The following is a 26,828-nucleotide window of genomic DNA, read 5'->3' as shown; positions in this document are numbered from 1 at the left end:
GGAAGGAATTTGTGTCCAAGGGAGAACTAGAGACCATTATTGATCACAAAATAGAAAATTTTGATTACACCAAATTAAAAAGTTTCTGCACAAACAAAACTAATGCAAACAAGATTAGAAGGGAAGTAACATATTGGGAAAACATTTTTACAGTTAAAGGTTCTGATAAAGGCCTCATCTCCAAAATATACAGAGAATTGACTTTAATTTATAAGAAATCAAGCCATTCTCCAATTGATAAATGGTCAAAGGATATGAACAGACAATTTTCAGATGATGAAATTAAAACTATTTCCACTCATATAAAAGAGTGTTCCAAATCACTATTGATCAGAAAAATGCAAATTAAGACAACTCTGAGATATCATTACACACCTATCGGATTGGCTAAGATGACAGGAACAAATAATGATGAATGTTGGAGGGGCTGTGGGAAAACTGGGACACTGATGCATTGTTGGTGGAGTTGTGAAAGAATCCAACCATTCTGGAGAGCAATCTGGAATTATGCCCAAAAAGTTATCAAAATGTGCATATCCTTTGACCCAGCCATACTACTCCTGGGCTTATATCCCAAGGAAATACTAAAGAAGGGAAAGGGACCTGTATGTGCCAAAATGTTTGTGGCAGCCCTTTTCATAGTGGCTAGAAACTGGAAAATGAATGGATGTCCATCAATTGGAGAATAGTTGGGTAAACTATGGTATATGAATGTTATGGAATATTATTGTTCTGTAAAAAAATGACCATCAGGAGGAATACAGAGAGGCTTGGAGAGACTTACATCAACTGATGCTGAGTGAAACGAGTAGAACTAGGGGATCATTATACACTTCAACAATGATACTGTACGAGGATGTATTCTGATGGAAATGGATATATTCAACATAGAGAAGATCTAATCCAATTCCAATAGATCACTGATGGACAGAATCAGCTACATCCAGAAAAGGAACACTGGGAAATGAGTGTAAACTGTGAGCATTGTTGTTTTTTTTTTTTGCTTTGTTTTGTTTCTCTTCCCAGATTATTGTTACCTTGCGAATATAATCCTTTCTTTGCAACAACAACAACAACAAAATTCAGTTCTGCACATATATATTGTACCTAGGATATACTATAAGATATTTAATATGTATGGGAATGCCTGCCATCTAGGGGAGGGAGTGGAGGGAAGGAGGGGAAAAATTCAGAACAGAAGGGAGTACAAGGGATAATGTTGTAAAAAAAATTACCTATGCATATGTACTGTCAAAGAAAATGTTATAATTATAAAAATCAATAAAAAATTTAAAAAATATAATTTGCTAATGGGCTCATATTGTAATTGGTATTGCCATTGGTTTTTATTCTCTCATTTTGGAATAGTGATTGTTTGCTCGCTGAAGAGGCTTCTAGGTTTTTTGTTTATTTTTCAGCTTTCTTGTTGTGATGACTTATTCATAAGTGAAATTTTCTAAGAAATGGTGATATCTAACGGCATTGATTTTTTGTCAGTTTACCTTTTTTTTTTTTGATGTTGACAGCTCACACAAATAGAGTAGGTTGTAGTTACTATATTTAGATAAGTCCCTTATCATTTCCACCATCTTTTAATTTGATATTTCTCTAGTCAATTATTTGACTGACTAAATTTTTTAACTGAATAAAATGTTTATTTTGTAAAAATTGTTTCCCATTTAGACAACATCGATTTCATTTTAAAAAATGACTTCTTTAGCTCTCACCAATTTGCCCTTTAATCCTTTTTGTGGGGGAAATGAATATGGAGAAATGAATTTATAATCACAGGGCCTGAGTTTTAATCCCAACTTTGCCACTGGGCATACTGGACAAGTCATTTCTCTTCTATAGGCCTCATATCCCTGTAAAATGTAGAATGAGAAGAATGAATTAAAAAGCCTTCCTAATGATCCCTTCTTACTATAAATCTAGGAGCCTATGATCCTATAAAATGAGCATTTATTAAGTGACAACTCTGTGCTAGATATAGTGGTATTTCAGGTGTAGAGAAATTAAAGAAAAAAATATATGAAACAGTTTGTGATCTCAAAGATCCAATATTATGCTAGTCAAACTTGACCTCTGATTGGAGAAAGTATAATATAGGCAAGGAATCCCTTTGTTCTAAATGTCAGAGATCTAAACTTGGAGTCCATGAATGTAAATGTTTTTGATAAGTATATTTCAATATAATTAGTTTCCTTGGTAATTCTAGATGGTTTAATTTATGCACTTAAAATAGAGAGGTCCAAAGACTACCAGATGTTGAAAGGTTCCACAATACACAAAGAGTTTAAGAACCCATGCCATAGTGGAACCTTTCATACATAGTTTCAAGTGCCTACAATGGTGAGGTAAGTGAACTGCTGTTCAGTGGAGAAAAGGTCAAACTTCTTTGAAATTTTATATCTAGATGCAGAAATTATGAAAATGCAACATAAAGTTGGAAAAGGAGGCAATGGATGTAAAAGAAAAAGAGTTCAGGTCTTTTAGTATTAGTAGACTGGGAGGCAATATGCAGCGTTACAAAAATATTCATGGTATACATGTAGATGACTTCTTGGTGCTGTACAAGTTTTTTTTTGTTTTGTTTTGTTTTGTTTTTTTTATCTTATTTCTTGATCCTGAAACATATCTTACAATGTATTTTTTTTTGTTTTTTCTCTGATGTGTCTACTTTCATATTGAAGATACCCAGTATCAAAATATATAACATTTCACTTTAGGAAAAAAAGAAAACATATCATTAAATAATACATAGGTTCAGTTTTCTTAATAGAAAGGTAGTGCAATCTATTATAAAAAGCTCTAGTTTGAGCACTTAAATACTTTGGTTCTAATGCTGAACATATCACTGGATATGGAAATTTGAGTATATCATGGGGTTTAGAATAATAGAGCTAGGAAGGACTTTAGAAATCATCCAGCACAAGTTCTTCATTATATAGATGAAGAAACTGAGTCATAGGTTTTTTTTTCTTCTGTAAATGAATTATCCCAATTGTAAAATAAAAAACAAACTTTCCTTTCTTTATTTCTAAAAATGTTGAAAGAATAAATGTGGTAGGAATGTCCTGGGCTCTTTGGAAGGCAGGCGATTTTAAAAAAATAATATCATTATGATTTAAACTCAGTGGGACATTTAAAGCCCTTCACAACCTTATCATTTATTGTTCCTTTTCCTTTTCCTTTCCTCACTATGTATTTCAGGCAAACCTAACTGTTTACTAGCTGTTTCCTACACCTGACATTAAATCTTTCATCTTTACAAAGTTCAGTAAATAGTTCACCCAAGCTTGGCCTAAAGTCCCTCTTCATCATCACCTTTCACACTCCAGATATCCCTTTGTGTCTCAGCTCATGTCACTTTTCAGCACACAGGCACAATCAATGCTTGCTGACATTGCCTGAATATATGGAGAATTTTATATTAAGATCCTTGGCTAATTGCTATTCACAAGCTACCCACATTGTGAGATGGTAACAAAAATGTGTAATCATTCATTTATTTTTTCTCAGTATTTATCAAACATTGCCTATCATATAATAGGCATTTACTTGTTAATTGACTGAGCAAATTGCAGTTAAACTAACTACTATTTATATCATGCTTTAAGACTAAGCATTCGAGAGGCAGAAAGGTGGTAACATAGATACAGCTAATCCTGGAGTCAGGAATCTGACTTCCAATCCAGGCTCACACATTTACTAGCTGTGTGGCTCTAGGAAAGTTACTTAATCTGTTTTTCTCAGCTTTCTCATCTGTAAAATGGAAAACAACAACAACAACAACAAAACAAGACCAACAACAGCAGGATTGTGGTAAGGGAAAAATGAGATATTTTTAAAGAACTTCACAAACTCTAAAACATTACATAAATGCTAACTAATATTTATTATTTTTGTTATTGATAGATTAGCTTAATAAATATAGTCCTTAAAACAATTCTAGGAGGTAAGAACTGTTATTATCCCCATTTCACAGATGAGGAAACTGAAGAAAATAATATCTAAATGACTTGCTCAGAATCACCACATTATTAAGTGTCTGATGCTAAATTTTAAATTAGGTTTTCCTGATGCAATGTCCAATGCTTTATCTACTAAGTTACCTTGATGTCTAGCTATTAGGTATAGAATAATGAGCTGCATTGAAGAGAATATAAAATTTAAATAAGACTCAGTTGTTGACTTTGTGGACTTTTGTTGTTGATAGTTTTTCAGCTATTTCCAACTCTTTGTGACCACATTTGGAGTTTTCTTGACAAAGATGTAGTTTATCATTTTATTTTCCATGTAGCATACCAGTAGTTTGCTAAAGTAGGCCCAGGAACTAATCCAGACATGTTTATTTGCATGGAATATAGAGTCTTTTTCTTTTGGTACTTTGCTTAATGCCATTTTTGAACATTTCCAAAATTTTGGGGCGACTACCTCCAGAATAATTATTCAAGCAGATTAGAAGCCATAATTTAATTTGTTCTTACTAGAGAAGGGAAAATGAAGAAAGGATTCTTTCTTTGTCCATATAAGATATCTAAGAAGATTTTTATGGATGGACAACTGCAGTTATTTAACTCTTAGTGTTCTAATATTTTATGCTAAGCATAGACTCTCAAATTAATTACTGAATAGAAAATTGTCTGGCTAACAAACAAGAGACTTAATTTTTCTTTGAAATGAATATTGTTATAAAAATATAGACTAGAGAAATGCCAACTGAAATGATTTTGAGGTACCACTTCATGCATATCAGATTTGCTGATATGACAGAAAAGGAAAATGATGCATGTTGGAGATAATGTGGAAAAAATGGAACACTAATGCATTGTTGGCAGAATTGTGAACTGATACAATCATTCTGGGGAACAAATTGGAACTATGTCCAAAGATTTATAAAACCCTTTGATCTAGCAATTCCACTACTAGTTCTACATCCCAAAGATGTCATAAAAAAGGCAAAGGGACCCACTTGTATAAAAATACTTATAGCAACTCTTTTTGTGGTGACAAAGAATTGGAAATTGAGGACATGCTCATAAATTGGGGAATGGCTGAGCAAATTGTGATATCTGAATGTAATGTAATACGATTGTACTAAAAATGATGAGGAGATGGATTCCAGAAAAATCTCATGATGGAAAATGAACTATGAAGTCTGAATGCAGATGGAAGTGCACTATTTGAACTTTTTTTTCTTATGCTTTCCCCCTTTTGTTCTGATTCTTCTTTTAGAACATGATTAATGTGTAAATATGTTTAATATGATTACACATGTATAATATATATTAGCTTATTGCATGGTGGCAGGAAGGAGAAAGAGGACGAAAAAATAGATCTCAAATTCTTATAAAAGTGAATGAGTGGAAAGTTTTATATTAAGGTCCTTGATAAATTGCTATTCACAAGCTATCACATTGTGAAATGGTAACAACAATGTATAATCATTCATTCATTTTTCTCAGTATTTATCAAACTTTGCCTATCATATAGTAGGCTCTTACTTGTTAATTGACTGAACAAATTATGGCAATGATAATAACTAGTATTTATATTGTGCTTTAAGGCTAAGTATTTGAGAGGCAGCAAGGTTACATTTAATTGGAAAAAAAGAAATACTATTAAGTGGAAAAAATAAACTTGAGATGTTAATAAAAAAGAAATGAATATTATTTTTCTTAAAGCATATGAAATTTCAGGTACCTAGAGTAAAACAAGATACAGTCTTTAAAGTCCTGCAGAAAGAAACTTATTAATAAATCAGGTGAATAGACATCATGCATGTTTTCTGATAAAACATGGAATTAATAGTTACTTTCATTGATTGCTACATTAAAAATTCAGTGTGCTAAAAGATAAAGAAGGGAGAAGACAGAGAGAATAGCAGCATGTTAAGTAACATGCTGCTCAGTGGTTTGTCTTATTTAATAAGAGCATTGGGAAAATAATTACCCTGCTTTTCATCAATGGTGATATAGCTTAACCCAGCAAATCATTAAGAATTCTACAGTCTCATGCAGTTTTCACTATCTGTAAAAATTGCCTATTGTATGAACTGAAACAGCAGGGGATATCTTCTTTGCTGACTTTCTGGAGAATTCTTTTACTCTGGTGGGAGGATAAAGAAAGAAGAAGTTGGAGAGAAAAAAATCTCCAGAAGTAACTGGGCTGATAAAGCAATGCAGGCCAGATGAACACGATTATAAATACAATGACCCAACCACAAAAGCAAAGATGCTTAAGCGTGTTCTTTCCACATAAGTCCTTTGTACAGATGGCTTTCTGTCTGAAAAAGCTATTGGATTTGGGGTCATGTATTGCCATCAGATGGGTAGAATTTTTTAAGATGATGTGATTGATGATTGCTATTTTATTTCCTCTACAATTTCACCCTTGTCCTCTCCTCAATTTAAGGCAAAGTCTTCTCCCAGCTAAGATCCAGAAAATATGCAGTGCTCCAAAAGAGAATATTAATATAAGATGAAAATTCTATTTCATATTTCTGAATTAATATATAATCAGAATCATTTTGCCCATTAAGAAGTACTTATTAAATATCTAGTGTTTGTTAATTATCTATTTTGTTCTTTTAGATGCTGGGGGAATATAAAAACTAAAATGAAAACCTCCCTGTTTTTAAAGAGTTATATTCCACCTGGTCAGATAATATGAATTCTATCTATCTTTATATGTAAAATAATTTATGAGATCTGTGACTTCATTAGTATAGGAAATTCTCTGGTTCAGGAAACTCTACTAATGTAGCTCAAAACCTTTTCTGCTTAGAATGTTGCTTAAAATATTGAAATTCTAGGATCGTACAACCAGTGTGTGTCACAGGCAGGATCTGAACTTAGAGTTTCCTAATTCTGAGGATAACTTTCTATCCACTACATCAGACTGCCTTTTAAATTTATATATTTATCTATGTTACTATGTATGTGTATGTATGTGTTACACACATGTTGTTTGATCTTCCAGTCATGTCTGACTCTTGACCCACTTAGGGTTTTCTTGGCAGAGATACTAGAGTGATTTGCTATTTCTTTCTCCAGGTCACTTTATAGATGAGGAAATTGAGGCAAACACTTAAGTGACTTACCTAGGGTCACATAGCTAGTAAGTGTTTGAGGCCAGATATCAACTTAAGAAGATGAGTCTGCCTAAATTTGAACTTAGCACTCTATCTGCTGTGCCACATAGCTACCCTCACATATATACACATACAAAACAAACATGAAATAATTTGGGAGGGCAGCCCCTAGATTGCATATGTAGAAAACACTGTTTTCCATGAATTCCAGCAAGCTTCTTGGTTTGTTCTTCATATTCTGTTTTGATTACAATCACGTCCATGTCAGAGAAGTTAGACTAAGGGAACATCTTTTTCAAAAGGGTTTCTTGCTTTTTCCTCTGCAAGCTACAGGATTGAGAAAGATAGTTGCCTTGTACACTAGACGGAATCAGTTGATTTCCAAATACTTGGGGTTCTTCACAGGATGCTTGTCTTAGTTATCATGTTTGGCCATGCAATAGCACTTCTAAGGATTCTATGAGACAGAGGTGAGGATGGAGTGCATATTGGTTATGGGAGTATAGGTGTAAATGGGGACATCCAGTGCAAAAGCCTCAAGACAGTAGATAGAGTAAGTGGCTATCTCTGTATGCTGAGCATCTAAGTAATATTAGTCTCTCTCTAATGTATCTCTTCTGCTTTTGTGGTACAGTTCCTTAATTTCTACCATTATATATTTATTTGTTGGGTCTCAAGGAATTTTTTGATTTAAAAAAAATTTATATTAAAATACAAATGCTCCCTGAGAGATACCTTAAGCTACTAACTTAAGAGCTGCCTTACTTAATCAGATCATTTACAAATGATGCGAGGAAAATTGAGAGTATATAGAAATGGGATCCAGTATAAATTCTTGAATAGAGTGAGTGCCCACACTTTATCTACTATATCATCTATCTGCCTACTATTCCACTTATCTGCCTTGGAATGACACAGGAAATAGTGACTCTTCCTTGCCCTGTGCAGGTATCCCCACTCCTGTCTTATTAATCAGAGAATCTGATGAAACAAAGCTGGATTTTTCTTTCTCCTTCACTGACCAAGTCATAATTCTTTGTTTCTGTTGTTGTGAGTATTGGGTAATTGGGGCTAGCTCCTTTTCCATTTCTGGGAAACTGGGGACTGGGATGGAAGGAAAGAAAGAAGAAAGACTTGAGGGAAAGTCTCTAAATTGGTCTTAATTAGCAATGGTCTGTGAGGATTTCTGTCCTCATCCCTTTCTGATCTGAAGGAGAAAATAAAGGAAGAAAATATATTTCCCTTTCTTTTTCATTTTAACAAAATTTACAAATAAACAAAAAAATTAGCATTCCACAGAATTAAAGTACAAATACAACCAAATACAAAACCAAATACAGATATCCCCTTCCAAAAAAATAAAACAAAATAGTAGAGAAATAATTCTAAACCTTTTTTCTTGGCAGTCTGGTGAAGTTAATGAACTTTTTTAGAATTATCTTTTAAAATGCATACAATAAAATACAAAGAATTGTCAAAGAAAGGCATTATATTGAAATGGTTATCAAAATTCTTAAAAATTTATGAGATTATAAATACTGAAGTGAGAGACCCTGTTCCTAGAGTTCAATAAGTAACAGAAAGAAAAAATTATTTTTGTTTTAGATCTTCCTGACAGAGTTTTTCTTCTTTTTCTGGATATAAGATCTGTGATTTAATCAGTGGAGGAAGGGTCCCAGTGAAGAATGTTCTCTACAGATTAATCTGCAGATTAACACTTTTTCCACAACTTATATTTTGAGTCACTTGGGATACCTAGAAGTTATCTGATTTGCTGAGGGCTACAAAGCCATTATGTTTCAGAGGCAGGAATTGAATCCAAATCTTCCTGACTGTGACTCAGTTCCCAGTTGAATACCCCGTACAGCATTTTGACACAAATTGGCCCTCACTTTGAACAAGTAGTTATTTACACATCTTTTGTAGAATGCCACTGGGGAGTACTCAATCCACATTTATGACTCAAAACTCTTAGGATCCTGAATGAAAAGTCAAATCTATCCTCTTATCACTAATCAAAGGGGTGGGGCTGTATCCAGCATCTCCCAAAAAAAAAAAGAAAAAAATGGAGCTCTTCTGGTAAAACTATCTCTAATATGCATTGCAGCAAGAGAAAAGGTTCCATTTTCTCCACCCAAACATTCAATTTTGCTTCATTATCTAAGTTAGAAATACAGCTATAATTATCATGCTAATCTTTATGATATATGGCACTTCCTATTTACCTAATGAAGGAGTTGAGTGTTTGTGGAAAGCTAATTATCTTAATTACTCCTACTGTGTGTGCATTTTGAGAAGAAAAAAAAAAAAAACCTGAAGCTGCTCTATGTGATGTACAAGACTATTCCTCCTCCACCTCAACTCTATAAATGAAATCATTAAAACAAATATTTATAGTCTATTTTTATATTGTACATTTATCTTTTAAGAAATACAAAGTGTTTTCTTCACTTCTTGGTAAGGTTTGAGTTTACATACAAATATCACAGTTCTAGAACTAGAAACCACATCTTGTCAATCTTGTCATTTTACATGTGAAGAAATTTAGGCCTGAGTGGTTGAGGCTTATGATCACATTGATGGCATGCCCCAGAAGTAGGATTTGAACTCACAACCTCTAACTTCAGAAAACATGTCTCTTTGTACTATACAGCAAATGAGAAAATTGAAGCTCAGAGAGATGCCATTGGGTCACCCAGCTAAGAAATGTAAGAACTAAGGCTAGAATTCAAGGTTTAAAAACAACAATAACAACAACAACAACAACAACAACAACAACAACAACAACAACAACAACAACAACAAAAACCCAACAACAAACAAAAACCCAGTTTCTTACTGTAAAATAAGCAAGAGTGAAAGAGTTAATTTGAAAGGTTGACCAATATTGTATGGCTTAGTATAGCACAACCTCAATATTATAGTTTGTTCTAGAATGTGAGCATCTGATTATTGATTCAATTAAAAAAACAACAATAACATTACTAAAAAAGACAAGATTTTCCATTTGGTTTTAAAGGCTACAGAATGTTAAGAAAACAACTAATGGTAACCTTATATAGTGGAAAGAGCCTTGATCTAAGGCTCAGGCCACTTGATTTCCATTATGAACTCTACTACTAGTTAACTGCATAACCTTAAGCAAATCACTTCTCTCTGGGCCTCAGTTTCCTTATCTGTTAAAAGAGATGGTTGATAAGCAGATAATTGTTAGGGGTATCTTTTAGCTCCCAAATTCTACAAGTAAGCATTGGAAGAGTTTGAGTGATCTGTTCCTCTTGCCTATTCAATATTCACAAAAGCAGAAGAATTGATAATCAGCTTTTTATCTCTCATCTGGTAAGTGCCAAACCATTCTGTTCTGTATAGTAATTATATTGCCTTTCATCATACATTTTTCATAACTTTTATAGCAAAGACCAAGAAATAATTTTTATTTACCTAAAAGCAGAGAATGTTATAAAATAAGGTAACTAAAAAAAGAATTGACCATTATTATAAATCCTGAGAGAAGATTCCATTCATAGTTGAGAAAAATTTCTGTCAGTATGCCACATAAAATACCAGGTATTTGCAAGAGATGAGCAAGCATATTATTATCATCTATCATTGAAATTAATGGCTGCTCTCCCCTTTTCTTTTCTAAGACTTTCATGCAGAGTAGTTCAAAAATCTTACCTGAATTGACACACTACTGTAAGAGCCACCTATGACCCCTGCAATGAGTAATGGGATGTTTTCTTGTATGGCGTAAGATCCATCAGGACACATATATTCTGCTTCATCCACTTTAGTCAAAGATGCCCTGACAAATTCCAGTGATTGCTCTAAAGCATAGGTATCTCTTGAACAGGTGTCTAAAATGTGGACACCTAGCTTTACCCCTGGAAGTAAGTAATTGTCTCTGTTGATCTCATCAATGGCAAATAACATGGCTTCCAGGCGTTGGATGCCTCGATCCTCATTGATACGTCCACATTCTTCTATTCCAGTGCCTTTTTCATTAATAGGGAATAAGCCTCCTAAAACGAGGTCTCCTTCTATCTTTATTTCCCTTCTCAAAAAATTATGGTCCCCTAAAGAAAGTAAGAATCCCTTGGAAAACAATGCTAGAGTAAGCACCTGGAACCTCGTCAACATCTTCATTGATCCTATTTCTATAACTCAACGAGACATTGATAGAAGGAGCAAGATGTGCCTGTTAGTCCTTTTGCTTCATTTCTATGCCGGGCCTTTGGTTCTTCCTTTGAACAAGGGAGGAATAGAATGCTGAAGCCTGTCACCAAATTCCTAAAGAGATTTAAAAAAGAATGAACAAAAATCAGTAGAGGAAACAGCAAAAGTTGTAGTCTTCTTCTCTCATCAACATTTTGGGGGAGGAGAGCAGAGATTCATTTTTGGCCTTGGTGGTGCAGTAATTTAGTTCCCTTTGGGCTCTTAATATATATCCTCTGAGATGCTGGAGTAGCTTTAACAGCCAGAGGGAACACTGTTGCTGCAAATCAGAGCATGCTATTAAAGGGACTGAGTGATTTAGGTGAATGGCAATGAGGGACAGAATGCTTAATGGGCAGAAGACAGCTTGTTGCCCTCTTCAGTTATGAATCTTTATTAACCATCTCTTTCCTTTCAGTGGATCTGTCCATATGCTGAAAGTCACCATTGTAGTACTGGTGTTAGAAAATGTGTAAAAATGGGCTCTTTGCCACCAAATTGAGACAAACTGATGGAGTGCTAGATTTTTTCAAGAGATGTGCCATTGTGACTATACAGTGACTTTTTCAATAGCTAATCAGACATATCTGCTTTAACAAATGCCCAGTGGATATGCATATCAAGCCTCAATATTCACTTCTTTAAAAGGACCCATGGGGGCAGGAAGTAGAGAAAAAGAATGAAAGAGGAGATTGTTAAACATTTACTTCTATATTTTTGACATTTTCCCTCTCTGTTGTTTGCAGTGTCCTTTCAAGAAATAAATAAATAAGCTTTCCCCCTTTTGCCTTCTTCTTCTTTCCTGTCACATGAGGCTGACCCATGGATTGCTTTTCTGAGTTGCACAAGTGAGCTGAGTTTTGTTTTATTTGTTTGGGGGTGGGGTGTGTGTGTGTGTGTGTGTGTGTGTGTGTGTGTGTGTGTGTGTGTAGACCTTCCAATGACATCAGCAAATGCTGTGGAATGTTTAGTGCTAACTTCAGTTCTCTTTGGGAGTTCTGCTATAGAGCATTAGCCAGACTGATAATAATATGTACTTTTTAAAGTTGGTGCTATAATTCTCCTTTTTTGAGGGAGTCAATGGGGGTTCATATTTATTTTTGGCTTCTCTTTGATCTCTGTGTGTAATTCCCTTTGAAGCAAAACTGCAATGGAATGGAAAAAGATGTTTTAATCATTATCCCTGATGATAAAGAAGAATAAACCACTCTTTAAAATTAATTGCCTTATGTGTCCAATAAAAAAGAATCATTAATTAGCAGAAGGCTGTCTTCATAGTCTGATCATGTAGCTTAATAAAAAAAAATCCTATATGTGAACATGAGGAAAATGTGGTTATAGAAAACTGGATTTATATCCTGAAGAAATTTAACTTAATACCATATGGGGGAATGAATGAATCTATTTTTTGCCTTTAACAAAATATGGCTTATGTAGAATTAAGAGGTGCTTATGAGGTGCTAGGTTGGAAGAGGGATGATTTCGATGTGTTTCTCAGCATGATATATTTGAGTACATGTTGAGAAATGAAATATACATTTGTTAGTTTTATTCCATTGCTTGGCTAATGATCCCCAAAGCTTCTACCCCATTGTTTTGTGTGAAGATTAGAATACAAATAGGTAGCGCTATGGGAGATACTTTCAGCATGTGTGGATGAGTAGTTTCTTGTTTTCATTTGAATTTTGCTGAAAAGATGGTCCAAAGTCAGTTTGGAGGTAGCTGTGGAATCTATAGAGACACAGACAGCCTCCACAGTGACCTAGAGTCTTTTCTTAAATTATACTCACCTTATATTTTTGACCAGAACCATTCAAAGCAAGTTGGTAGGATTATGCATAGGGGCTTTGGGGCCTAAGGAGTCACAAGGTCCCTTTTATTGCATTTTAGAATTTAAGAGTTCTGGTGGCATGGGATTAAAGCAAATTTTCTGGTTCTAGGATATCATCTGGAGTACATATTCCCAAGATATCCTTAATTAAAAGTTGGCAGGTTATTGCTAGTAGAGATATAATTAGGGTGGGATGGGGAGAGCTTTCTCCCAAGCAACTAAATCAAAATATTCTCTTTTCAACAGTCCATAGGCCTCTGTCTTGTTTTCCATCAGGTTAAACCCCCACTGAAGATGGGGTGGAAGTTGGGACAGTTAGGACAGGATAGTGAGGTTACAAGTTTATAGAGGAGAGGTATGGTTCTTCTTCTCCTCATACAACTACCTTTGGAAGATATATATCAGAAGGGACCAGTCTAGTTAAATGAAGCTATTTTCTCTTCCCAAACCATTGAATATCTCATCATCTCTGTTCTAGAGGAGATAAAAGTGTTTTATTATGATAAGAACAGTGTTTTCCTGAGGCCACTTATGTCTTCCCACTCACAAAACAGCATTTATCTAAAAAGAAGAAAAGCTAATTCTGAGAACTATTAACCCTGGCTTCTCTGATGTAGTTTTTTAAGGAGCTTTAAACATTGCAGTAAAGGTCTCTCAGAATTGGTGAGTATATAAATGTATTTAAGTCGCCTGGTGAGTTGTGGTCCTGATGAAATGAGGTCCTGTCTTCCAAAACTGAAGCTCAGTGCTACTACATCTTTATCTTATGTCCTTACTCTGTCAGAGCAAAGCAAACCTCCTTTGATGATTTATGGGTACCTCATTTTGTTTCCAAATTGAACTTAATCTAAGAGAACGTTGGCATTAGAGCCCAGCCTCCAACACAGCTCCTTGGCTAACACCACTGGTTGAGAGCAACCGATCCCTTGAGAAATGTGGTCTTTTGTTCCCTGAGTTCTTAAGAGTTTCTGAAGAGATCCTCACTCTTTGGTATAAATAAAACTCAAAGAAATAGGTCTTCCCAGAGCAACCTAGCCTTTGTTTCAATAGGGTCTAGACTTTGAAGTACCTTTCCATTATGAGTGGTTTTTGGTCTACAGAAATAGTCCCCCCTTCCTGGAGTATCCTGATTTTTGTCTGTGGAGCATAATGTCAAGAAATATCCAATCTTATCTTTTTTTCCCCTCATTTTTCTGGCTATGAATATTCAGCTTGGAATAGAGGCTTCAAGTGTTTCTGTTATGTCTGTGACTGATAGGATGGTTGTATGTATCCATACTTACATATCCATATTTAAAACTTGTCTACCTTGACTATATAACATTCATCTATTTAATAGTCATTTATTAGACACCTACAGGCTGCAGAAAATACAACAGTAAATAATAGTTCTTGTTCTTAAGGCACTGACAATTTAGTTAAAGAAATTACATAAACTTACATTACCATAATTTAAATAAAAATATGATAAGCACAAACAGGTTCAGAAAAAGTAGAGATTATAAATGGTTTGGAGGACATCAGCTTCATGGAAGAAGCATCATATGAGCCAGGCTTTGAAGGATGGGTAGTGTTTCAACAGGTAGAGATGAGGGGAGGAAGTAAAGAGGTATTGACAAAATGTTCTTTATAGAGATGATGAACTAGTGATTTGTTTTCCTACAAAATGGTTTGAAATTAGATTTTTCCCTCTCCCCAGTGAATATTCTTCTGACAAAGTTCTGACAAACTATAAAAGTGCATAGTATTATTGCTTTAAAATACTAATGGGAATTAAATACTCAGCTACAAGAAGATTGATTCCAAATGATTAGGATGGATATGTTTGAAGATTGAATGTGTGGTTCTTAGAATATTCCCCACTAGATTGACAACATCATGCTAACTATCTGACCTTTAAGCTATCTGACAATCTCTTTAAAGGAACAATGTATTTATTGAAATCTGCAACTCTAAAATCAATTAGAGTAATGTTTAAGTACACTGTGTTAATGTTTGTTTTTTACCTGCTGCTTAAAGCAGAATATATTATGATTAAGACTGTTGGATTTTGCATAATTTAGAAACACTTAGCATTATTTAAAACCCAATATTAAGAAATTGAAGGAGTAGAAAATTAAAATTTGACACTGAAAAATAGGCAAACATGCTTAACTCAATGCAACCGTTTATCTCTGTGTAACAGCTTATCGGATTGTGGGAAAGGGCAGCAAATACTTTTTTTTTCTAGGATCTTTTCATTATAAATCAGTAAATAGCAAATTCCCCAGATAAACACATTCTTCTCTTTTCACAATCACATGCAGACTGAGAATTACAGCCCAGCAGCTCAGCAGTCAAAGTTCCCTATTCAGGGATGATAAGTGGTATGTCATCTGTAAACAAGCATGTGTAGCCTTCACTAAGGCAACATGCTCATCAATGTTTTATTAATTGATGCATTAATGGAATCTTGAAGGTTCATTGCTATTCTAACCTCTGGAATGTCTGTGCTGACTCATTCTTATGTTCACCATACAGCGGTGCTTATTTTTCTCCTGCCTTTGACTTTTCCTAGGTACTTGGGAATAGGAAAGAATGCTAACAAGCTCTATGATGTATTACTTGTTTCTAACTTGCATTTATTTTGGGTCAATTTTATCGGTATTTCTTAGTTTTATCCAGTAGAATGTAAGCCCCTCAAGGGTAAGGAGCTTGTTTTTGTATCCCTAGTATCTAGGATAGTCCCTGGCATATAGTAACCAGGATAAACATAGATGTCTAATAAATCTGACTGAAATGAATTGATATGATTTAAGTCAAAGTGGCACTAAGGTAGCAGTAAAGTCTGTAAATAGTTGTAAGAAATATGGCCCCATTCCCACTAAGGCTTTAAAAAAAACATTTCTAGTCTTTGAAGTACATATAAATGTTCTGGGAGGAAGTATAGCATAATGGATAGAAATGCAAAATCAAAGTGATCAGAAAGGTGGTTCAAATACTACCTCTGATATATATATATTAACAATGAGACTTTGTGAAAATTATTAAACCTCTCAGGTCTATAAGCTGAGTCCATAAATTGCAGAGAAGTTGTCAACTCACATTGATAGATGAAATCAAAGTTACTGATATCAACAAAAATCACAGAACCAGTCTTTTCCCTATAAATATTCAACCAATGTTTTGGATCATAAGAGCCTGAGAATCATAGAATGTTCCAATATGAGCACAGATTTAGAGCACAAAGGAATTTTACCTCTAATTCAAGGTTGTTTTTTTTAAGTGATAAAATTGAGGTTCAGAGAGGGAAGTGACTTGGCTAGAGTCACACTAGTTACCAAGTCAAAGGCATGAATTGAACAAAATTCTCATTTCTCTTTCTGTTCCATCCTTGTCAAATGAGAGGACTCCCAGGCAGAACATACTGTTAAGAACCACTGTGCTCCTGACAACTCTTAAAATGATGTCTTATAAACTCTCTCCCCCTTTTAAAAACAGATTCCAAAAAAACTCAATCAGTGCCTTTGTTTTATCTAGCTATCTGTATTAGGCAGATATAGATTTTATGTAGGATTGAATTTTAATGGTAGCATTTTCTTGCATTATTATTATAAGTTGCTTTAAAATTGAGTTAAAAAAAAGGGGCAAAATCTTTGCAACAACTGAGATATTTTTGTAAGAACAGGGCAAGATTAAACCCTACCTTTCTTTCAAGCTTCAGCTCAGATTTCACTATAATCATGAAGCCCGATCTTCTTAAAAAATGATCCCTCTCTCTTCTGAATTTGTGTTGTTTATAACAGCCTTGTGCTGAACCTGTGAATCTGTATTATCTTTCCTACTAGGATGGGATGCAGTGGATGGAGTGTGAGCCTGAAGTCAGGAAGACTCATCTGACTGAGTTAAAATCTGACTTCAGACACTTAGCTGCATGACTCTTAGTAACTCATTTAATCCTGTTTGTCTCAGTTTCCTCATCTGTAAAATTACTTGGAGAAGGAAATGGGAAACAATTCCATTATCTTTGTCAACAAAACAACAAAATGGGGTCAAAGAGAGTTGGACAAGCCTGAAAATGACTGAACAACAATAAAGATTGGAGCTCCTGACAAGTCACTATCCTTCATTCCAATTAGGGTCACATAGCTAGGAAGTGTTGAGTGTCTGAGCTCAGATTTGAACTCGGCTTCTCCTAACTTCAAAGCTGGTTCTCTATCCACTGTACCACCTAGTGGGCCCTGTTCATAAGCACTAAGACACATAGACATGATGATTCTTAGAACAAAGGAACTGTATCTTGTAATGTTCTTGGGAGCAGTCTTCAGTTTCAGTAGATTAAGCACCAAGAGACTAGCCAGGTGTTAAAGTCCAAATCCTTTATTATCTCCTTCACAATCTAGTTTCCTTGCTTGGGGCCCAGGCTAGCTTTCTGGAGAGCTTTTCAGACAGCCTTGATCTCAGTGGGGGAAGTGCCAGAGGCCAGCCACCACGGTGGTGTCAGATAAAGTGAATTAATCTGTCTGAGTCCACAAGGGTGGACAATGGAATGGATCTCAGTCCCTAGGCTTGGAGAGACTTACATCAACTGATGCTGAGTGAAACGGGCAGAACTAGGGGATCATTATACACTTCAACAATGATACTGTATGAGGATGTATTCTGATGGAAGTGGATATCTTCAACATAGAGAAGAGCTAATCTAATTCCAGTTGACCAATGATGGACAGAATCAGCTACATCCAGAAAAGGAACACTGGGGAATGAGTGTAAACTGTGAGCTTCTTTTTTTTTTGTTTGTTTTTTGTTTTTTTGTTTTGTTTTGTTTTGTTTTGTTTTGTTTCTCTTCCCAGATTATTTTTACCTTGCGAATACAATCCTTCCTTTGCAACAACAACAACAAAAAATTTCGGTTCTGCACATATATATTGTACCTAGGATATACTATAAGATATTTAGTATGTATGGGAATGCCTGCCATCTAGGGGAGGGGGTGGAGGGAAGGAGGGGAAAAACTCGGAACAGAAGGGAGTACAAGGGATAATGTTGTAAAAAAAAATTACCTATGCATATGTACTGTCAAAGAAAATGTTATAATTATAAAAATTAATTAAAAAAAATCTCAGTCCCTGCTGGCTGTTATATACTCTATTATAATTACATTATCATAAGTGTGACTCTTGTGTAACTATATTAAGTACTAAGTACATGTACCGAACTAGAGAACTATTAATCACCATGCTAACCTGGATAACCATTGTCTTATCAATTCCAGTGACTTAACACCTTGTAAGAATCTTTGTTTCAGAGTTCTGGCCCATAACTGTGTCTTGCTCATCTTCACATTCTCCAAAGTGCTTTTCATGTAATTAAGAAGGGTTTCCCTAAAGTCTTTCAAACATGTCTGATTTCCCCTTAAACTCTATATCAGCAGAATGGAAAATGGCCAATTAAAAAGAAAAACCTAAAAGATAAGATCAAATATAGAATTAAATTAGGTAAAGGTTCCCTCTTCAAGGAAAAAAAAACAAAAGATATAAAGGTACAAGAGACATCAGAATGTATTTCATACATTCCCTTTACTCCATACCTCTTAACAGATCATAGAGTCACAGGATCTCAGATATGGAAAGGATCTCAGAGCAAGGCCATTGAGTCTAATTCAAATCTAAAAAAAGAATTCTACAACAAATAAGACAAAAGCTAATCAACTTTTTCATGAAGATGTTTGACAAAAGGTAATCCATTATTCTTCTGAAGGCAAATCCATCTTGGGATGATGCTTTTATTGTTACAAAATGTTTACTTACATCAATCCTAGATTCTTTTGTTTGGAAATTTCACTCATGGTTTTGCCCTCCTGGACCAAGAAGAACAAGGCAAATCCATTTTTACATTGATAACCTTTCCAAAACTTGAAGACAAATCTCATAATCATACTCTATTGCCCTTCCAACTAAGGCTCAGAGAGGGAGGGATTCTGTGAGGCTTAAATGAAGTTATAGAATGGGGGCAGCTAGGTGGCTCAGTGGATAGAGGACCAGCCTTGAATTTAGGAGGACCCGAGTTCAAATTTGGTCTCAGATACTTGCTTCCTAGCTATGTGACCCTGGGCAAGTCACTTAAGCCCAGCCTCAGGGGGAAAAAAAAGTTATGTAATAGAAAACACTTTCCAAACCTTTAAAGGCTATAGATAAATGGAAATTGTTATTGTTGCTGTTACTATTATGCAACTTTTAGTCCTCAGGTCTTGGGACTGATGATGATTGTTTTTTCCTGAACCTTCTCCAGCTGTCCTACTAAGCTCAAGCACTGTGTAGAACAATAGGGTATCCTACTAAAAGTTTGATAAGTAGGCCTTCTGTAGTAAATAATGTATACTCGCATACTTTCAAATATAATCTGTATTATTAACACTTTCTTAAGTCTAAATAATCAATGGAATAATAAATGAAGCTGTGATTTGTAAGATTGCTGTATTTTGAGGTATAAATAATTACCTTGAAAATTTAACAATCACTCTTGCAAGCTAGTATTCCAGCACACCTCTGCAAAGAGGTGAAGTAACTTTCTTAATATCATATGGATCAGAATTGGCAAAGGTAGGATTCAAGATTAAATCTCCAGTGCTGTACCAACTATCATTGTTCTCTCCAAATATGTTCTCCATCTTCTTGAAGTTGTCTGACTTTCTGTAATTAGAGATTAATTCCTTTGGTTTAAGGCTAAAGAACCTGGGGCAGCTGGGTGGTGCAGTGGATTGAGCACCAGCCCTGAAGTCAGGAGGACCTGAGTTCAAATCTGGTCTCAGACACTTAACACTTCCTAGCTGTGTGACCCTAAGCAAGTCACTTAACCCCATTTTCCTCAGGAAAAAAAAAGGCTAAAGAACCCATTAAGTCCTTGGTGTGATTAAATGTATTAGCTCTTTCTTCTGAGGGCAGATTTGGTAGAGAGAAGAAGGGAGAGAATACTATAGGGAGCAATGGGGTCATAGAGAAAAGAAGTAAACTTAGTTGATTAGGGAAGGAGCTCTTATGTTGGGGCCTTGAAAAAAATCAGTGGATAAATTTCTGGGAATAGCCTGAGAATTTAAATGGCTAGAAAAATTCCATTTTTTATTTTCACAATCCTCTAAGTGAAATTTAATATTTCTATTATGAATGTTGATAAGAAATATTATTCTGAGAAGGGTCTACAGATTCCAAAAGACTTCTAAAAGGATGAGACAGAAAAAAAGGCTAAGAACTTCAGGATTATGTAAAGCAAAGGAAAAAGAGGCTGAGACTCCTAAATCCACAGAACTGCCTGAACCACATATTTGCCTGAGGCTGCTCCTGGGGAGACACATTATCTTCTCCTTTCTTTGAATTTCTTATTCTTTCTTCTTCTAACTCCCTCCTTTATCTCTATGGCAAGAGTCTCTCTGTGGGGGCTAAAATCAATATTGTAAATTGGCTAATCTTAGTGAAAGTGGAAGACCAAGGAATGCAGAGAAGGGGAGAGTTGAGGGAATTTTCATGAGGTCATGTGTGAAGGCAAAAAGAATTGTAGGCATCCCTGATATTTTTATGTTTTAAGCCACTGCTGTCAACTTAGTCTTTGTCAATAGTATTAATTTATTTGGCTTATTCAGACATGGGATCTTTGGGGGCATTACCGGTTTTGCTGGTAAAAGAAATCTTTATTCCTCATATAAATCATTTATTAGGGTGAAGCACATTACCTCATAACTGAAGCTTCCTTTTTTATTCTTTTGGCCATATCAGCTGATATTTCATTCAAGTCTCCTAACCTCATTCCAAAGCCTCTGAATTGGAGCTGCCCCAGACCTCCTACAGTTCTACCTTTCTACCTTGCATCCCAGAAGTTACCAAGAGTAATAGAAGCTACAAGTTTGTCAGCATGAAGACAAGGGATTGAAACCTAGCTTGTCAAAAGATTTGCCTCTAAGATCTGACAAAATGGCAAAAAGGTGTTGGAGGTGGGGAGAAGAGAGTAAGGTAGGCAGGGAAAAGAAGGCTAACAACAGGAGAATGGCTGTACTTGTTGGCAAAATGATCCATCAGGAGACCATTATTAATAACGTCCACTGCGCACACAACATCTATGCCAGTTTAGAATTCCAAAGTGCTTTGCCACAGTAAATTAACTCTCCCTGTTCCCTGCTGAGCCAGGCACACATTATTGCTCCCATTTCATACAGTACAAATTGAAAGAGAGAATGTGTAGGAAATGCTGGAGACTGCAAAATCAGTAACACCAGGATAGAGGGAGACTAAGTTTGAGTCTGTGACTCCCATATTGAAGTACTGAAGATCCAGTAATAAATAGACATTTATCAGTTCCTTTTCGTTTGCTGAGGCAATTGGCGTTAAGTGACTTGCCCAGGGTCACACAGGCAGGAGGTTTTAAGTGTCTGAGGCACATTTGAACTCAGGTCCTGTTGACTTCAGGGCTGATGCTCTATCCACTGCTCCACCTAGCTGCCCCTCCGTTCCTTTTCTTAAAACTCTTATACAGGAGTTTTGTAAGACTCAAATGAAGTGATAGATGCAAAGCACTTTTGAAAAAAATTTAAAGCCCTCTATAAATGCCACTTACAAATGCCAATTTAGATAAAAATAATAATTATTATTATTGCTATTATTTACCTATGGTCACTGGACTAACAGGTGATCACATCATTCTCTATTGCACTTCTTATGAATTCAAACAATGTTTATAGAAGAATACAGCCCTATGTTGCCCAACTAGGCTTCTGGGGTAAAATGTATGCCCATTAATTTTTAAGTATTAATTTTTAATGTTTTGGCTTTTTAAAAAGCTTTTTATTTTCAAAACATATGCATAGATAATTTTTCAACATTCACTCCTGCAAAAACTTGTGTTCCAATTTTTTCCCTCCCTTCCTTCCTTTCCCTCCCTAAGATGGCAAGTAATCCACTATATGTTAAATATGTGCAATTATTCTATATATATTTCCACAATTATTATGCTGCATAAGAAAAATTAGATTAAAAATGGAAAAATGAGAAAAAACAAAATGCAAGCAACAATAAAAAGGTAAAAATATTATATTGCGATCCATTTACTTAGCATCAGTTCATATAAGTATCTCCAGGCCTCTCTGAAATCATTCTCTTGATTGTTTCTTATAGAACAATAATATTTGATAACATTCATATACCATAACTTATTCAGCCATTCTTCAACTGATGGGCATCCACTCAGTATTCATTTTTAATTTTAATCTGCATGATTAACAATTTCTTAAACAACAACAAAAAAATCAAGTCCTGATTTATGGGTTTGTTGATTTCAGAGATGTAAATACCCACACTAAAAATTAATGACTTCAAAAGCTTGTAAGAATTGGTTCCCAAAAACGACCCACATGTGCAAAAATGTTTGTAGCAGTGTTTTTTGTAGTGATAAGGAATTGGAAACTGAGGGATGGTTGAATAAATTATATTATATGAATGTGATGGAATATTATTGTTCTATAAGAAGCAGGATAATTTCAGAAAGGCCTGGAGAGACTTACATGAACTGATGCTAAGTGAAGTGAATAGAACCAAAAGAACATTGTACCCAGCAATAAGATTATATGATGATCAACTGTGATGTACACGGCTCTTTTCAACAAGGAGGTGATTCAGGCTAGTTCCAATGGCCTTGTGATAAAGTGAGCCATCTATACCCAGAGAGAGGACTGTGGGAACTGAATGCAGATCACAACATCTCTTAGAGTATGTTACAACCAATGAAATCATTCCATATCTTCCCCTCCTTCAGAGCAAATATTGCAGAGAATGGCTGTCTAACCACTTATAGACTATTAGAATGATTCATGAAGATTGCTTTCACCTCAGATTTAAAGCCACAACAAAAATTCCCTTAAAGCCTTAAGGACAGAGGTGATTTACTTTTATTTTGTCTATTCCATGGATTTTCTTCCAGCTCATGTTGGCTTATTGTTGGGGCCAAGGAAAGGGAAATGTTTTTGTCATTGTTAATATCTCTTAAGCAGATTTTTAGAGCATCTATCTTAGTGAGAAGTACATATCCTCTAACAAGGAAAACTCCTTATCCAAAGACCATGTTGGTAACTGGAACACACACACAGAGTATTATCTGCACACTCTTCTTCACTTACTGACCTTTTTCTGAAATCACCAGATGAGATTAGATATAGTAGGTCTATCACACTGTGATGTGTGAATATATGTGGTTACTCAGCTATTATTGCACTGATTTCTAGTAATTTTCTTTATTTTCTATCATTTGCTCTGCTTGGTTGCACGTCTATGAACATCATACCCTCCATCAGGTTCCCAAAATTATGTTCCCCACATTATCCACAGTTCTCTGACATCCCATCCCCCCTTTTGATTTATTTTTAATTTATTGCCTTCACCTATTAGATTGTGAGCTCCTTGAGGGCAGGGATTATATATTTTGTGTATTCATATTCCCAGGCTTTCATGATACTGATTGTAGGAGGTGCAAAATAAATGTTTATTGATTATTGACTCATTCAAATATAAGGTCAAAATTAAATGGATGAAAAATATGTTCATAGTTAAAAGAAATGTGTTCTATAGTCCCACCACAAATAATACTGAGAAGATGAAATTTATATTTAGTTAGGGACAGCTTTTAGGTTGAATAATAATAATAATTTTTAAAAAAAGTTTGTCACCATCAGTATGGTACAAAAATATGGTGTGGCTAGTGGAATGTTGCTACCTTACCACCTTCTTTCCCTTTCCCTCCTCACCCTACTGGGCCTGGAGAACCTAGATTGTACTTGAATGATCTCATCAACAGACAGGAAGAGCAAAGTTGAGAATGCAAAGTGCAGCTCTAGTCAGAGCAGAGTATAGAGAAGAGGGATAATAGGATCACAGACTCATAGCTGGAATGCAACTCAGAGACCAAATTACCCAGTCCTCTCATATTGTAGGGGAGACCCAGGGAAGTTAGACTCACACAGATAGGTATCCAAGGCAGAAATGAACCTAAGTCCTGACTCCAGAGCTAATATTCTTTCCATAGTACCATACACTGTAGAGGAGACCAGGTACCTTGCTATCCAGCTTGTATTCTACAACAGTGTAGCTGGTAGATTTTATGTATATATATATATATTTCTGAGAAAATTATGGTTAAGTGACTTGCCCAGTGTCACATAACTAGAAGTGTTAAGTGTCTGAGGTCCTGACCTCAGGGCTGGTGCTCTATCAACCATGCCACTTAGCTGCTCCTGGTAGAAATTTCTATTGAGATGCTAATTCCATTTCCCAGGTAACCAGAATTCTCATTTTGTCCTTTGACTTCCCATAGCCTTCCACTGCTAAATTCCTAGATGAATACTCTGTGGGCTCAAATGCTTTCTTTTACTCCATCTACTATTAGAATTCTTATTCCTTCCAACTAGCCTCTTAGCTAGTTGCTCCCTAGGGAAGTCATCTGATAAATTCATCTCCATTAAGGAATTAATGACTGATAACAGGTTTTTTTCTGTTATTACCTTCAAGATGAGTTCATATATTAAGAGATCATGCTTAGAAAGACCAATGCCTTTAAATATAACATGATAAACCTGTAAAGGTGATATTTTAGGGAATGTGATAAATGGGTATTGTTGGTAGTATATTTTAGGCAGGAAAGCCTTCATGGTACCCTTCAAATTACAGACCTTTCAATGTTCATTCCTCAAATTCTGCTATTAGGGAGGAAGTTATGGGTGTAATTCAGCCTCATAGTTTTAAATTCTAGATGTGTGAAGTAAATTATAAAGATCCTGCTTTTTTTTTTTTTAGTGCCAATATGCTGGTATCCCAAAATCTTCTTTTGCCATTTGCTATGAGAAGAAAGATTCGGTTGTCTTTTCAGGGTTTTGTGATCTCTTTGGTACAGGGAATGCCTGAGAAGGAAACTCGTTCAAATAATGGAGTGTGGCACATATTTTGTAACTTTCAAATTGGCCAGATATTCAGAGCACACCATCAGTGATGACCGAATTATACCTTGAACCTAGATATATATCAGTTCTCTATGTATCACACCTTTTAATATATTACAAATACTAAATTTGGGCCCTCTAAAAGATTTTCCTAAACATTAATTTAATATAGCACAGTACCTGGTACATCTGCTGTTGTTTTTGAGTCATTTTTGTCATGTCTAACTCATCATGACTCCATTTCATGTTTTCTAGACAAAGAGACGGGAGTGTTGTTTCATTTCATTCTTCAGCTTATCTTACAAACAAGAAAACTGAGGCAGAATTAAGTGATTTGCCCAGGGTCACACAGCTAGTAAATTATCTGAGGCCAGATTTGAATTCAGAGAGATTAATTCAATTCACTTAAATACCTAGTTGCCTCTTTCTGATACATACTAGGTGCTTAATACTTACTGACCTGAACTGACTTTGGAATAAGGAAGACCTAGATTGAAATCCCATTTCTAATACATACTGGCTAGGTACTCTTGGGCAAATCACTTAATCTCTCAAATCTCCAGGCTACTCTTGTCGATTCTAAGATATCAATAAGTTTGGGGAAAAGATATGAATCTGTATCTGAACTCCATGTTTAGTATTCCTCCTGCTGTTGAAGTCTCAGTCAGACCAAAAACATCCCCTAAACCAAACATATACTCTATAACATGGAATCAGACCTTCAAGCTCTCATACCTAGTACGTTTCTTGTACACAACATACATCTTTGAAAATGCTTCACAATTTATTTGTAGTTTTTTCTTTAAGGCTATGTAAAACTTACAACCCAAATATAAACAGAGCTTCAAGGTTTATTTTCCCTTCCTTTACTATACCAGATTATCAGCATGAAATTATGGTAATTCTCTGAGAAAAAAAAAAGGATTGAAATATGGCTAGAAAAGAGAAAATATCACCTACTTTTTTAGAAATGGTTTTATGTTGCATGAGGCTGAGGAGCCTGTTTAACTGAGACTATGTGCTTCCTGAAGGCTATGAACTCCCCTCCTCCAAATGCTGATCATTCACATCATTTATATTGGTCCTGCCAGAGTGTGACCTCTATGCTTGATGAGATGTCCTGGTGTAGGTTAGGATGTCTTACCTCATTGGAACTGAATGATGGACAAGCATGAATCTTTTTAGTGATTATCATTAGAGAGCCAAGCACTTCATAGCTATTGCTTTTCAGATTTCAAAGCAGAGAAATAAGCCTCAGAGTACAAGTGACAAATGCACCGGTTGCTCACAAACTGATAGCAGAAATCTGCACTTTAATAACAGCTCTGGATGTGACTAGAAAGATAAGCATTAGAGGCCAATCTCTTATTAAAGTAGAGGGTCGTGGCCTTCAGCACTGATTTGGAGCAAGGAAATAGATCTCTTTGCACTTTTCTGTTTGAAGAAAAGTGAAGATAAGTAGAATTCAGAGAACCTGGGAAGACTTGAGTGGGGCAAGGAAGCAGAACTAGGAGAGAGATTAACTATAAGAATGTAAATGAAAGTATAAAGACTAGAATTGTAATTTCATTGGAATAGAGATTTCTCAGGTAAAGAAACTCCCTTAACTTCTGTTGGTCAGTCCCTTCTCTGAACATTAATAGTTTTAGACCATTATTTTGCGACTGAGGGGTAAAGTAACTCACACAGAATCTCATAGCTAATATATGTGAGAAGTAGGACTTGAATCCAAGCTT

The 26,828-nt window shown here is 35.3% G+C and overlaps 1 protein-coding gene across 1 annotated transcript in view; it reads right to left on the bottom strand.

The window, feature by feature from the left end:
• Window positions 1-26,828, bottom strand: part of GRM3 (glutamate metabotropic receptor 3) — a 257,047-nt gene that overhangs the window by 104,155 nt on the left and 126,064 nt on the right. The window contains exon 2 of the mRNA XM_074268542.1: window positions 10,775-11,386. Within this exon, the coding sequence (XP_074124643.1) occupies window positions 10,775-11,242 (468 nt within the window). The 5' untranslated portion in view covers window positions 11,243-11,386. The remainder of the gene's footprint in view (window positions 1-10,774; window positions 11,387-26,828) is intronic.

Source organism: Sminthopsis crassicaudata, chromosome 5, assembly GCF_048593235.1.
Source record: "Sminthopsis crassicaudata isolate SCR6 chromosome 5, ASM4859323v1, whole genome shotgun sequence".
Lineage (NCBI taxonomy): Eukaryota > Metazoa > Chordata > Mammalia > Dasyuromorphia > Dasyuridae > Sminthopsis > Sminthopsis crassicaudata.
Note: the sequence above shows the minus strand (reverse complement) of the source record. Positions and strands in the feature narration are given on the sequence as shown.